Genomic DNA, 14,357 nt, shown 5'->3' with positions numbered 1-14,357 from the left:
CAGATACATGTCGGGAACTAGACGCAATGACTTCTCATCCCGTATATGTTGCTTAGGGACACTTTGTGAGGTAATCTGCAGATTGCGCGTTTGTCAAAAAATAAACCAGTTTTGTTCACTTGAAAACACAGGATTCCCCTTCTTAATAATTAATTTGTTATGAGAAAAGGTTGTTAATGCAACCTGCTCTTGCTTTAAATTGCAACAGAAATATCCCTTAGGAAGCCTCAATACGATACCTCATCTCCTTAAACATCAAATCGGATGTCTTTTGTTTCATCTAGAGTTTAGTTTGAAGTCATAAATATAATTAAAAACGTATGCATCCCATTTATTTTTGTCCCCTTATTAAGTTTTTGATGGCTTCTTTTGGCTGAAATAGTTGGTTATATCTAGCGGGAAAACCGATGAGCACCGATACAACACTGAAAGGCAGCAACAAATTTCGTATTGTTCGTCCAACTTCTAATAATAAATCGTCGTGCGCCGCCACACGACTGTGTGACAAGAGATGAGAGCGTGGCTACCGTCGCCGCTGCAGTTGTTGTTTTTCCCTTTTGGCAACAAACGGAGACACAAAAGAAAATTCGAATCGCTTTCCTCCCAACCAATGCTCGAGCACATTTCGGTCAGTGAGTTTTCGAACGTCGCCCATTACGCAAACATCCAGTAGCCGTCCAGATCCAACGAAATAGGAATTCGGAAATATGACAACATTGCCACCCACCAGCTGTGCGGTCTGCAAAGTGCGTGCCTCGCAACTCTGTGCTGGCTGCAGGAGCGTTGTTTACTGCAGCCGGGAGCACCAGAAAGAGGACTGGAAACGCGGACACAAGCAGCAGTGTAAGTGCTACGAGATTGCCAGCAACGAGCTGCTCGGCCGTCATTTACGCGCAACACGCGACCTCCAAGCTGGCGAGCAAATATTGCGTGAGGCACCGTTGGTCATCGGACCCAAGGTCGCATCGGCACCCCTGTGTCTAGGCTGCCACAGGCACCTGTTGCCGCCGGAGTCGCCGCACAGAAACTATTACAAGTGCCGCCATTGCAGTTGGCCGCTGTGCGGCAGTAAATGCGAAGGCGCCCCCGCACATGTTGAGGAGTGCAAGCTGATGACGGCCAGCAATTTTCAGTCTAAGATCAACTACAGTGCAGGCGAAGAGGAGAAGAAGGAGTCCGCCTATTGCGTCATCATGCTACTGCGCTGCATGCAACTAAAGCACAGCAACCCCTCGGCCTACGCAAGGCTCTGCGCTCTGGAGGATCATTTGCAGGAGCGTCTGAATACGCCGCTTTATCAAGTGCTGCGCGCCAATCTTATTACATTCATTAAGACGGTGCTGGGCCTGCGGGAGTGGTCGGAGCTGCAAATACTGCGCATCGCTGCCATCCTCGACACCAATACCTTCGAGGTGCGTCAGCCGGAGCAGCGGCGCAAGATTCGCGCCCTATTCCCGGAAGCGGCGATGATCTCGCATGATTGCGTGCCCAATATGCGGCATCGCTTCGACGATGAGATGAACATCGTCTTTCTGGCCAAGCGCAAAATAGCCAAGGGCGAGATCCTCAGCATATCGTACACGCAGCCGCTGCGCAGCACCATTCAGCGAAGACTCCATCTGCGCCAGGCCAAGTGTTTCGACTGTAGCTGTGATCGGTGCTCGGATGCGACCGAGCTGGGCAGCTTCGTCGGCGCCCACCTGTGCGGCAAATGCAAGGTGGGAAAGGTGAGTGTGAGGCCCAGAGGCCCTACTAGAACAAACTATTAAACAAGCTGTACAGGTCATATCCTTGAATCCGCTGAACAATGCGTCCCCTTGGAAGTGTCAGCTGTGCAATCTCAGGAAAACAGCGAAGGAAGTGCTTTCCCGGGATGCACAACTGCAGCAGGAGCTTGAGAGTATGGACAAAACAACTCCACTGGCCCTCGAAGACTTTATACACCGGCATCGCGTTGAGCTACATGAGACAAACACGCATGTCCTGCAGGCGAAGTACGCGCTGACTCAGCTTTATGGCAATGCCACGGGCTTTTTAATGGAAGGTGAGCTAAATGGATTACTTTAACAGTCGATGTCGATGAAAATATGTTAAAGTGCGTCCTAGAACTGAGTGAGGCAGACCTCGAGCGTAAGGTGGAACTGTGTCAGGAGCTCCTTCAGCTTTCGGATCTATTTGATGGCGGCTGGAGCATATTTCGGGGAAATTTACTATTAGATCTGGAGGAGGCGCTCGTGTCCCAAGCATCGCGCATGGAAAACGCTGATGCTTGTCAAGTAGGTGCTTCGCATTTCTTGGAAAAGAGATCTGCACATAAAAATAAATGTATTTTCAGGAAAAACTTCAGCAGGCAGCTGCCATTCTGGATGAAATTTCAAACATAATGAAGCACGAAAGAGAAATGCAACAAATTATAACTGAACGTCAACAGATATTGAACAACGCAGTGGAACGTTTTAAATAATGGATGAAAAATAATAAATTAATAATTAAATTTGAAACAAACGAGTCCTCTACTTTTAAAACTAAAGTGTTGTAGCAACTAGCTTTTTAACAAGCATTATGCACACAGGTTCGCAGGCAATATTGAGTTTCCCGGAAACGAACAAAACGTTTTGATAAAGACCAAATGAATAGGTTTTATTTGTACATTCATCAACATGAAATGGTTGTGGAAAAAAGCCCGGGCTGACCACAAATCAAAATCAATTTTCAACTGTTGTAAATACCTATCATAATATATTGTTATATCTCTACAAATACAATCATTATAACTTATGAATATGTTTTTAATATTTACAATTCTTAACAACGAAAATACTTTAATCCAAATACTAGATCTTACGCGATTTATTAAACAATTTTATTAATTTAGAGGGGAACTTTATGGCGGCTTGCATTTATAAAATTTGTTATGCAAATCAAGAATCAATCTTTAATATAATTTTAAAGCTTAATTGTGAGTAAATTTTGGTTAATTCTTTGTAAACAAATGCTTGATTTTGAACAAATCTTGCTTTTTCACTACGTGAATTTATAAAATAGCTGTAAAGCTACAATCTGACGGGAAAAATTTTAGCGTGCAGTACTGGTTGCAGAGTGCCATACTTTCGCATTTTTCTTTTTTTGACAGAGTGGCATCCCATACCGGCCTGCTCCACACTGTTGCTTCACGTGGTGCAGCCGGCTTAGGTTTATTTGTTTATTAAGAATATAAATAAATCATGGAGTGCGTGGAGAGTAGAGAAACAGCGGAAATTGTTTTAAACAACACCGCAAATAGTGACACGCCTGTGAAAGAAATAAAGACAAACACTGACGAGCCAATAATAGCAGGCATAGAGCCTGAAGGCGTCTCGACAACAACCACAGATGAAAAAGGCAACGAGGAGTACGCGTATTTGGAACGCAACGAGTTTACGTCAGAGATATATAAAATTGAAGTGAAGAATATGGGCTACTTCGGCATCGGCGTGTGTATACAACACCAAACCCTTTACCCCAAGTTCAATAATAACTTACTTCTGTTTTTAGGAGTTCAAGAAGCTGCTGAAAAGCACACTTAAGCTGGACATGACAAAGATCAAGTCACCCTCGCGCAAAGAATTTGCCTTTGTTTGCTTTCGCACACAAGAAGACCAGCTGCGTGCCTTGGAAACACTCAACGGCTACAAGTGGAAGGGTAAGGTATTAAAAGCGATGGCAGCCAAAGCTTCAGCGGATCCATTGCACAAACGCCGAGCTGAGGCAGATAACGGGAATGAAACGAAGAAGCGCCAGCGCACAGCAGTAGAGGCAACATGTCCACTGGCCACTATGGCATATGAGCAACAGCTGCAGCAAAAAACCGACGAAATGGGGTCCTTGTTGAGGAAGTACACACAAGAGTTGCGACGCTTGAATGCCGATGCCAAGCCTCACATAGACAAGTTTAACTTCAAAGGCGTGCTGCCATCGCCAAATGTCGATGGCTATCGTAACAAGAACGAGTTCACGGTGGGAAAAAATGCAGCTGGAGAGATTGTGGTGGGCTTTCGATTAGGCAGCTACAGTGACGGATCCGTGGAGGTGGACGAGGTGGAACAGTTGCCGCACTTGCCTGCGCAGGCGAAATGGGCGGCACGTAGCTTCCAGCAACTGGTACGACAGTCCAAGTTTATTCCCTTTAATCCTGTGGGCAATACCGGGCACTTTCGACAGCTCATGGTGCGCAGCTCGAGTGCAACGGGCGAATTGATGCTAGTCGCTGGGATTTACTCGTCAAATCTCAGCGAGGCGGAGCTTATAGAGCTAAAAGAAGAGCTCAGGCAATTCTATGCTCGAGTAGAACCGGATGCAGAACATAAGTGCACGTCGCTTTACTACCAGGACGTAAAGCATCGTGAGGCCGGACAGATGGTCAATCCTGTTGAGTACCTCTTGGGAAGCACCCACATTACAGATGTAATTCAAGGCCTGCAGTTTCGCATCAGCCCTTTAGCGTTCTTCCAAATCAACACTGCCGGTGCCACTGTTCTGTACCAACAGGCGATAGACTTGGCAGCACCCACTAAAGATACGACTGTACTGGACATATGTTGCGGAACTGGTACCATTGCCATGGCATTTGCCAAGCACTGCAAGCAGGTACTGGGCGTGGAAATTGTGCCGGATGCCATCAAGGATGCCGAACACAATGCCCAAACAAATGGAATCACCAATTGCAAATTTTTTGCAGGAAATGCTGACGATTACATCAAAAGCATGGTGCGAGAAGCAGTATATGCCTACGAACCTGGAAAGTCCGTGGACTTAGTAGCTGTTGTAGACCCACCACGAGCAGGACTACGTGAGTTTCACATACTTTTTTTATGTTCTTGAAGCAACGTATTTATTGTTTACTCTTCCCCTCCAGACAATCGATCCATTGCTGCCATACGTTCGGCCAGTGATATTACGCGCTTAGTTTATGTGTCCTGCAATCCACACAGTGCCAAGCGCAATTTTATCGAGCTATCACGTCCCGAATCCAAGCAATACAAAGGCGAACCTTTCTATCCCAAAACTGCAGTGGCCGTGGACATGTTTCCCCACACCACGCACACAGAGCTAGTCATTCTATTTGAGCGTGCTACGTGTAAATCCACGCCTGCGTCTACGTCCACAGCCTCAGCGCAAAAGTCAGAGGTTGAGGCAGTGGAAGTAGCAACAACCGAGCAAACATAACGCAGGTACAGTTGCTCAGCATAATTGACAGTCTTTCGACCGCCTCTGATTATCTCTTTCTCGTAGATCGCTCTTTCGCCACTGTTCTCGCACTGCAGGCCTCGGTGCTTATCATCCTCTGCCGCAGTCACTTGCCATCCATCATCTTCTCTTTGTGTTGTCGCTGCCGTTGCCATTGCTGCTTTGCTTTTATTGTTTTAAATTGATTTATTTGTGTTTGCACTTTGCCAACGCCCGGTACTTCCTGCTTAAGGCACTAAGCCCAAGCCCATTCCCAAGCGCATTCAATAGTGGCAAGTTCTAAGCGGTGCTCGAGTCGCGACAGCAACTAAGAAAATTTCGTGCTGGCTGTGCTTGTGCGTGAAGACAAGTCCTGAATTTAGGGCAAGCATTGCGCGTTAAAGCTGAATCATGTCGCAACAGGTATGGTTTAAAAAATTTGATAAATGTAATGTTTGAAAAACTAGACAGTAACTACAATAAATTGCCATTATTTTTGTAAAAGAAAGCAAAAATAAGGCTAACTTACACATATAGCAATTGTATTGTAAAATATCTGCAACAAGTGTTTCTCAAACTAGTTGCTCTGAGCAATATGGCACCATAACTAAGGGCCTTGGTATCTAGAAGGAATGAGGACCGCTCTATATACTACGAATAAACTTCCCCAGTCCTTCAATAAGAACTATATATATATATAGAGCAGCGATGTTGATGTGACTTCAGACCACAGTGCGTCAGTAAATTAATAAAATAAAAAGTTGACTCAGAGTTGTTTTGCACCGATTGCCAGATACATACTCGTAATTGCTAGGATAACAAAGATTACTTAAGTAGAATGGCGTCGGGGTAGAGGGTATTTACAAATTTATTCTATCAGTTTCTATACTTAAATGATAGATCTGATAGATTTGTAATGCAAGTCTTTGACCAATTCCACAGCTTGTCCAGGCTATGTTTGAGGACAGAACAATTTTTATTGAACTGTGCCTTTAAGAACTTAAGGAATAAGAATAAAACAAAACACACACCCCTGCCCTTGTAAGAGTTGTTTACCACATTTTTGTTCAAATGTATTAAACGCGCTTGTAATGATGTAAACAACTTAAAACGACAAATTGAAAACAAAATGTGTAAAAATGTTGCTGTGGGAAAAAGTAAAGCTGAGTAAACGTGACTAAAATCACGGTGTACACATACTATTTAGCTAAACCTACATACATATGTACATACTTATGTACGTGTATGTATAAACACAAACATATGGAAATAGATTCAGACTTGTAATACTTGTTGCATGCGAACATCTGATTGAGTGCTTGGCATAACTATTTCGGTCAGTTCTGGGTGGCACGTGTACACAACTACAAGCACACACATGCATACACTTGTTTACTTATATATTTACAATATTCATATGTATGCATAAACAAAAGTTGTTTGTGTTAAAAACCAATTGTACTTTGCACCCAGACGATTAAAACGAAATAAAATGCTCTAGACTATTGATCGACATACATATTCGTACATACACAAAGTATATGTACATCTACACAAAATAAACATGCGCGGGAGCATCCGAGTGTCGCACAAAGTCGCCATGTTGAGAAAGCATGAGAAAATAGCACTCAGCATAAAAAACACACGCACAACGGTCGTTTAATTCAATTTATTTACTGGCGGAGACACACCCACTTTTAAAGCGCATCTAGCAACATACATACATAGTTATATTAAGAGAACCTTGAGGGGAATGGTACAAGCTTTGATGTCATGCGCCATGTGATATAAAATACGAAAGCTTGCAAGGAAATAATAATGGCTGTTGATGTTTATAGAACCTAGGAGTACCTGCTGGTGCCAGAAAACGTAAACAAAACAAATGGCAGCCGCCGAGAACCGGTTTGCAAGCTTTTTCGCTGACGTAAGCAAAAAGCGGCAGAGAGGAATAGAGAGCGAGAAAGGCGTAGAGAGAATTATTAGTGGCATCTAGACTCCCGTTTTGTGGGCTGGGCTGCTGCGCAACTTTTCACGTGCGTCCACAGCAGCGGCGTCAGCAGCGCACACGACCAACACGTTTTGCATGGTTGGTCAATTGTTTGGGGGAGCATGTGCGTGTGGTTGTCACCTTCATAAAAGTTCATTTCTGAATAAGCTTGAGCTTTTGATATGGGACTAGCATAGTTGAGAAGTGGTGGAGTAAAATATTTTTATTATTAAATGTGCCGTTGTTATTGTTGTTGCCAACTCAGAGGCCGACAACATTTTGTTTTGTATTTAAAAAAGTCAAGCAGCAACTGTACCCGCCAGCAAAAATCACAACAAATCGCACACGCTGCCGCCGTCGTCATCATCGTAATCGTAGCCACAGTCGCAGAGCTCGTAAAGAAATACACACGAAAAGCTTTTGGGCGGATTTCGATAAAAAGAAATCGTTTAAATTGCGCGCACAACAAAAGCGTTGGCAACAGTTGCGCCTGCAACGTCGGAGCGACGACGACGTCGAAGCGTCATTTAAAGACACAAAAATAAAGGAAATCAGAAAGTGCTAATTTACACAAAGACCAAAGGTCCCTGCAAAGCATCAAAAGGATACCAGACAAAATGCATACTTAATAGATTGCGAACCAAAAGTGCGCACACGCCGCATAGTGGAACACCTGCTACAAACCAACTGTGATATCATACCTAGAAAAATATTAAAGTTTTAAACATAACAAACCAAAGTCTAACTTTTAACTTTTAAACATTGCGTGAGTGATCCGTGGTCCAGCTTCCTTCGCAAAATATGTCCGTACCGATGCTGCTGACGCCGCTGGAGGCGCAAACACTGGATGAGGATATGGAAAATGTAATTATGGGTTCAACTTGCAATCATAGTGTTGTGCAAACACAAACAGGGGGGTCGGAAGTTGCGCCTTAAGGTGTGACTTTTAGCTCGCTGAAGGTCAGCCCCAATCCAACTGCACAGCTGGCAGGTCTTGCATGTCTTGTTTGTTTGTTTATGCAATTGGTTGGGTGTATGTATGAATACATTGTATATACAAACATGCATACAAATGTACATACATACATATGTTCATTTGTACATACGAACTAAAATCAATAATGTAGTGTTCGAGGCACAGACGGTGTTGACTTTGCCAAGAAATTGATGGGGGTATGACAAAGAGGCGACATAGTCGTTGTTTATTGTTTCTCGTATAAATGTTGTTAGTTCCGTTGAAAACAATAAGGTAGAGCGAATAAGATTTATATATATTTATACCGTCTCGTACATACATACATGCACATGTATGTGTGCTTAATCGCAATTCCTTTTAATAAAACAAAGAATAGCAAATACATATACATATGTATATACGTAGCTTGACTTTATAGATAAAAATGAGTTCATTTGGCTTGACAAATTCTTTGTACCTACAGGTACGATTTATTATATCACGTCTACTAAACTCATTACATCAGTTTATTTCTTTTAGAATATTATAGCTTGTCATAATGATAAAAATTGCATTATACTAGATGCACTAAAACGTAGTTTAATTTACTGCACACGCAATCGCCTGATACTTCCATTATTTAAAATCACGATGTTGCTCACTTTTTTGCACTAACGATTCCGCTTTCAGAGTAGAGTCACTGTTTTGATTAGTAGACGTTAAAGCTTTTCAATATGCCACATGTTGCAAATAGGTACACAGGTCATATTACTGGACTGGGCAATGGTTGCAATCCATAGATTAGATTATCATAAGATTTACAAGCGCTTTCCACATGGTGTGTTTTATTTAATTAAAATCAACTTGAGCTTATCACTGATAAGCGAACAAACAAACACACAGACACATGCCCCCACGTTGTTCCATAAACCCCTCGTTTCAAGCTACATACATACATAAGTGCAAAGCTCTTTCATCCGCTTAGCGCACTTGCTATAAATAATAAATAACGGCGTGCTACGTGCAAAGCTTTTGCTTGCAAATTTCCCAAAACAAAGAACAGATGACTCTGTACGCCTGCGTCTCGCTTTTGCGCATTACTGTGCTCTGACATTATGCCCTTTGTTTGTTTTTCAAACACGTGATCAGAAAAGCGGTAAAAAGGGAATACAGTTGCATAAAATTAATTAACTTCAAAATATAACTTATTATTTGGTTGAAATGCCGAAAAACAATTCAAATAATTGCTGTAATTTATGGCAAACCAGTGGAGCTTTTTCTTTTGTTTTTAGTACGTGTGCTAATTTTATTCTTAGCAATAAACTTTTGTGCGCTCGTGCGCCAATTGGGAAGGCAGCGCTAATTGTGTCAAGCAGCGGAAATCGCTAGGAAAACGCGCGCTGGCTCTTCGCATTAAAGAACAGTTGACGTAAAACACCAAAAATAACTAATCGAATACTGAGAAATATAGGCTAGAGCTTCCACCACAACAGAAAACAAGCGTTTTGAAAGTCATTCTATTAGCCAAATGCTTCCAAAACTTTTATCAGAACATACGAGTCTTTTGTGAGTATCTGGCAGAAATTTTTGAATTGTTGCCAAGGTAGTCTTTGCGCCGCCATCCGCTCTTGTGGGTCTTTTCGTGATATGAATGGCATGCATTTGTTGTAAAAATGTATAAACAATAGAGCGTTTTATACGAGTTTTGCCAACGCAACGCGTTATTCGCTATAGTGATTTATGGGCTCAGCCCAGCTACTCAAACGTATTCCCTCAACCACCAAATGCGGGATGTTTGGCGGTTGCATCATCACCACCTATTGTAGGCTGTGGCCTCACAGACCGCAAGAACAACAACTACTGCAGCCACAGCTGCGGCATCGCACCCATCTTATTTTACCCGCGTTCAACAACAAGGTAATGCGAGCGACTAAGAACGAAGGCGATAATTTTCTGTAGAATTCAGTAAAGCTTATGATAGAAGTAAGAGATGTTGAACATATTTTTGAATCACAAATCCATTTTAGCCGCAGTACACAGATACCTGATATTATCGTAAGAACGATCGAGTCTTTATCACTCAGTTTTAATACAAAATATAATGTACCTTTTGGTTTCAAATTTGAAACGTTTTGCACCAAGGCTTTGTCTTTGTTACAAATGGCTGTCGCCATCGGCAAGACATGTGGCTTCTTGTTTGTATAATCGGCTTCGCAGATTTTACGTATCCGTTATCCGTAATATTATTATAATATTCAATGCCTTAGATTCGATTTCTGAAGTTATACACTGCAATTATAGGCTACATTTTATTTTTCTCCTTTACAAAATTGAACAAGTTTCGACAGAATTCCAGTTACATGTCGTACAATAAACCAATGTCTGGAATAAAATGAACGTATCATATGTTTCGGATGACAATATCGATTTCGATCAAAAAATCCTTGCAACTTGTTGCACGCTTTTATTAGGTAAGTTATCGATCGCTTCGTTTCTTAGGAGGGTATATTTTTGGAGAGCTCTGGGTGCTAGCCGATTCGCTTATCCGCATCTAAACACCGACAATATACACAAACACACGCGCCATCCGCACATTCAACTATGAGCCTAATCTAAAATATGTTGCCCATAAGGAAATGAGCTCGAACACGTGATGTTATTTGCTAACAAACTACGGTTATCGTAGCGCTGCTGTAGGTGGGTTGGGGGAGGAGGGTAATACGATTGTTAGACCGCACAGTACAAAGCGCATCTCGTGCTTGGAACGGCGCCCACTGAAAAGTGCCCATTAAGCTGATAAACCCGTCGAAAACAGGCCGAACCACTATCGGGGCGCACATCAAATCAGCTGTGGAAGCTATAATTAGTTTGATGTGCGCAAAAACAGAGATTGGGGGGTCAAGCGAAAGCTAAGCTGATGTCGGCTTTGTTGAAACTTATTAGCACTCTGCTGTGCGGCTGTAGTCGTCAGTCGCTGTCGCGTAGCCCAACTGTCGCCATGTCTCGACTCCAAGCACTAACCACCGCCATTCTGTTCGTTCTCTCTCTCTTACAGTGCGCCGCGTACGTGGATGCCGCAGCAGCGATAGTGCATAACAACTATGCTAGCAACGAGCTGTTGGACGAGCAAATCCAATCCGCAAGCGTCTGCAAACCAATCCTGCGTACCTTCAATGTGCGTTTGCAGTCGCCTCTGGCCGAGGAGGAGCAGCTGGCCCTGACTGGGGACGCCAAGGCTCTGGGCGAATGGCAGTTGGGACGCTCCGTGACCCTCCAGCGCGTGGATGACCTGAATTGGCATACCACGGTTCTCCTGCACGCCTGCCGTCGGCTGCAGTACCGTTACTTCGTCTACGTGCAGGACGCGCTGGGTCATAAGCAAATACGTCGCTGGGAGACGAGCTTCAAGCCTCGTCAGTTGGGGCCCTGCGCTGACGACTGCAGCGAGCAGCTGCCAGATAACTTTGGAGTGGTCAGTGCCGGTGCCGAGACGCAAGTGCATCGTGGCTGGCTCACCCAGGAGGCTGTTGTTCAGCTGAAGTTCAACGGCGAGAAGATGTTCCAGGTGCACGACATCGAGCAGTTCGACCCACAGCATATACAGCTGAAGGTGGTGCCCGTGGAGGCGACAACCGGACTACAGGTGGAGGTCAGCAAGCAGCGCTACGGCAGCAGTCAGCTACAGCAGCAGCCAGCACATGGTGTGAACTATACCAAGAGCGATGTTGTTATCTTCCACATCACTCTGCCATTGACTGGCGGTCGGCAGTCCTTCAGGCTGGAGTGCTACAGTCTCCAGAACGAGTTGATTGGCAGCGCTCGCCTCAGTACGGAGCAGCTGCAGGGTAGTGAGGGCTTACTGCAGCTGGCCATCAAGTCTGAAAAAGAGCCGGAGGTAGTCATTGCCCGTTTGCGCCTGCCCTATGTGGTTGTGCAGCCCTACAACCTGTCGTCGCTGGACTTCAGAAACACCTATGCCCATTACTGGCCAAAAAGTTGGCCCAATCTGGACGTGGGTCATCGCGGCAATGGCAAGTCTTACATTGCGGATGCCCCTGAAGAGCGGGAAAACACGATTGCGTCCTTTCTGAGCGCCCACCACTATCTGGCTGACATGATTGAGCTGGACGTTCATCTGACGGCCGATGGCATTCCGGTGATTTACCACGACTTCGGGTTGCGCACAGCACGCCAAGGCAAGGTTATCGAGCGTGCCGAACAGCTGGAATATGTGCTGATCAAGGATGTTAGTTACGAGCAGCTGAAGCGCCTGCGTATCTTTGCAGTCATCGAGGGCAAGGTAGTGGAGTACCCTTCCCACAACGCCGAGCCCCGTGCCGAGCATCGCATCTTTCCCCGCCTGGTCGAGGTTCTGGAGCAGCTGCCGCGTTCGCTAGGCATTGATGTCGAAATCAAGTGGCCGCAGGGAAAAGAGGGTGGCGGCGTGGAGGCAGAACAGACAATCGACAAGAACTTCTTTGCCGATCGTGTGCTACAGACGGTTATTGGCCATGGGTGTGGTCGACCGTTGATATTTTCCAGCTTTGACGCCGATATGTGTACCATGCTGCGCTTCAAGCAAAACCTCTTCCCCGTCATGTTCCTCACCATGGGCCAGACGAAGAAGTGGCAGCCCTTCAGCGATCTGCGCACGCGCACCTTTGCCGCTGCCATAAACAACGCGCAAGCCTTTGAACTGGCCGGTACTGCGCCACACGCCGAGGATTTTCTGGGCGAGGAGGGTGCACAAATGCTGGAGCAGGCCCGCGCACAAGGACAAATTGCCGTCATATGGGGTGACGACTGCAATTCCAAGGAGCGCGTGAAGTACTTCACGGATATCGGAGCAACGGCCACATGCTACGATCGGACCAATCTCTACATTAATAAAGACAAGCAGCGGGCGTTCTTCAACTCGACCGCGCTGCTGGCGGAGTTCGAGGCGCAGTGTCCGGTTTAAGAAGCTGGCCTTAAGCAGGGGGGTAGTATACTTTTAAAATATACTTCATATTTTTTCACACATGTAATTTGTTATCTTTTAAATACGATAATTAATGCAAAGACGCTTTATAAATTGCAAGAGCCCCCATTCCAATCTATAGCGGGCGAGCTAATCGCATACATGCATACTATATGTCTAAAAAAAGGAAATAATTAACTCGTATAGATTGTTTATCTAAGAATGTATAAAATAATGAGCGTTGCTTTTCTTGTTTGACAAGCGGTGATAATGATTAACAATTAAGTTCAATGTACAATAAAAAAAGTAGAATAGCGAGAATTAAAGGCGAGACAAAGTCAGTTGTTAATGTTAATCAAGACGCCAACTTGTTGGGGTTTACCCCACGATATGTACATGTGTAGGAGAGAACGCAGGATTGGTATTATAAAGACAATGAACCAGGACAGCTAAGCAAATGCAAAGCAGTTAAAAATAATATATGGATTTATATACACAATGTTACTCTTAAACGCAAACTACCACCTGCATACTATTTTTGATTACACACGATATTCGAAAATCAAATAAAAAGCAATATATTTTAAAATATACATAAACAAAATTGAAGATTGGTAATGTACAAAAAACAAAAATAAAACAAAGAATGCCAATAAATAAAGCTACACTTTATTAATAACAAAGAACTTGTTTTCCCTTAGTAAGGTTGACCAATTTTAAAAGCACCCTCCTCCCGACTCTTCACTCAGTATTTGAGTTGCCAAGTCTTCATTGAAAACATTAAAGAATTCAAGCAACGAAGAAAGCTTTGTGTGGGATTAGAATTTGTGTACACTGCTCGCTAAAATTTGGGAAACACTACGAAGACTAAGTTTGTGTGGGATTAGAATTTGAGTACACTGCTCGATAAAATTTGGGAAACACTACACAGTCTAAGTTTCTTGGAGCTCTCTTTTTAAATCTTACACACCAAAAATGATGTATACAGGTATATACTTGTATGAATCAAAGCAAGATTAGTTAACAGTTGCACTTGATTTTTCAACTTTTTTTAATTAATTAATGATAAACTCTGAACTCTCAGAGAGAAGAAAAATAAAAGTCAACTCAAGGTGGAATGCAATTTTTGACTAAAGATGATTGATTTTACTTACGTCTCTCTACAAGTACTATTATCTTCTTCCTGGCATTTCTATTTGACAAGATGGCTTTATTAATTATTATTATATGTTTATGAGAATTGGTTCAAA

The 14,357-nt window shown here is 43.7% G+C and overlaps 3 protein-coding genes across 4 annotated transcripts; all 3 read left to right on the top strand.

The window, feature by feature from the left end:
- The first annotated feature begins 707 nt into the window (after positions 1-707).
- On the top strand, positions 708-2,778 carry LOC115633953 (SET domain-containing protein SmydA-8). Its single transcript, XM_030531473.1, has 4 exons — positions 708-1,727; positions 1,783-2,044; positions 2,107-2,276; positions 2,336-2,778. The coding sequence occupies exons 1-4, from the start codon at positions 708-710 to the stop codon at positions 2,462-2,464; spliced, it is 1,581 nt and encodes a 526-aa protein (XP_030387333.1). The 3' UTR covers positions 2,465-2,778.
- A 420-nt stretch (positions 2,779-3,198) lies between these two features.
- LOC115634705 (tRNA (uracil-5-)-methyltransferase homolog A) lies at positions 3,199-5,408 on the top strand. The gene is made up of 4 exons (XM_030532585.1): positions 3,199-3,473; positions 3,535-4,828; positions 4,895-5,210; positions 5,272-5,408. Exons 1-3 carry the CDS (start codon positions 3,225-3,227, stop codon positions 5,203-5,205), a joined length of 1,854 nt encoding a protein of 617 aa, XP_030388445.1. The 5' UTR covers positions 3,199-3,224; the 3' UTR covers positions 5,206-5,210; positions 5,272-5,408.
- A 67-nt stretch (positions 5,409-5,475) lies between these two features.
- On the top strand, positions 5,476-13,698 carry LOC115634704 (glycerophosphocholine phosphodiesterase GPCPD1). Of its 2 annotated transcripts, none has more exons than XM_030532584.1 (2): positions 5,476-5,628; positions 11,203-13,625. In XM_030532584.1, the coding sequence occupies exons 1-2, from the start codon at positions 5,617-5,619 to the stop codon at positions 13,105-13,107; spliced, it is 1,917 nt and encodes a 638-aa protein (XP_030388444.1). In that variant the 5' UTR covers positions 5,476-5,616; the 3' UTR covers positions 13,108-13,625. The 2 variants fall into 2 exon arrangements, with proteins under 2 accessions (XP_030388444.1, XP_030388443.1); XM_030532583.1 differs by lacking the exon at positions 5,476-5,628 and adding an exon at positions 7,676-8,056 and having other exon boundaries at positions 11,203-13,698.
- The last annotated feature ends 659 nt before the right edge of the window (positions 13,699-14,357 follow it).

This window comes from Scaptodrosophila lebanonensis, unplaced genomic scaffold (assembly GCF_003285725.1).
Source record: "Scaptodrosophila lebanonensis strain 11010-0011.00,11010-0021.00 unplaced genomic scaffold, SlebRS2 tig00000001-arrow-pilon, whole genome shotgun sequence".
NCBI classification, from domain to species: domain Eukaryota; kingdom Metazoa; phylum Arthropoda; class Insecta; order Diptera; family Drosophilidae; genus Scaptodrosophila; species Scaptodrosophila lebanonensis.
The sequence above is the reverse complement of the archived record's forward strand: the minus strand, read 5'-3'. Positions and strand labels throughout refer to the sequence as shown.

What these genes read in the sequence shown, in the direction of transcription:
- LOC115633953 (XM_030531473.1), top strand. Translation starts at nt 708, where the DNA reads ATGACAACATTGCCACCCACCAGCTGTGCGGTCTGCAAAGTGCGTGCC. An exon ending in GCAAATGCAAGGTGGGAAAG is followed by an intron (nt 1,728 to 1,782) that starts GTGAGTGTGAGG and finishes CAAGCTGTACAG; the next exon opens with GTCATATCCTTGAATCCGCT. An exon ending in AAAACGCTGATGCTTGTCAA is followed by an intron (nt 2,277 to 2,335) that starts GTAGGTGCTTCG and finishes ATGTATTTTCAG; the next exon opens with GAAAAACTTCAGCAGGCAGC.
- LOC115634705 (XM_030532585.1), top strand. Translation starts at nt 3,225, where the DNA reads ATGGAGTGCGTGGAGAGTAGAGAAACAGCGGAAATTGTTTTAAACAAC. An exon ending in TGGGCTACTTCGGCATCGGC is followed by an intron (nt 3,474 to 3,534) that starts GTGTGTATACAA and finishes TTCTGTTTTTAG; the next exon opens with GAGTTCAAGAAGCTGCTGAA. An exon ending in CCCACCACGAGCAGGACTAC is followed by an intron (nt 4,829 to 4,894) that starts GTGAGTTTCACA and finishes CTTCCCCTCCAG; the next exon opens with ACAATCGATCCATTGCTGCC.
- LOC115634704 (XM_030532583.1), top strand. Translation starts at nt 7,994, where the DNA reads ATGTCCGTACCGATGCTGCTGACGCCGCTGGAGGCGCAAACACTGGAT. An exon ending in TGGATGAGGATATGGAAAAT is followed by an intron (nt 8,057 to 11,202) that starts GTAATTATGGGT and finishes TCTCTCTTACAG; the next exon opens with TGCGCCGCGTACGTGGATGC.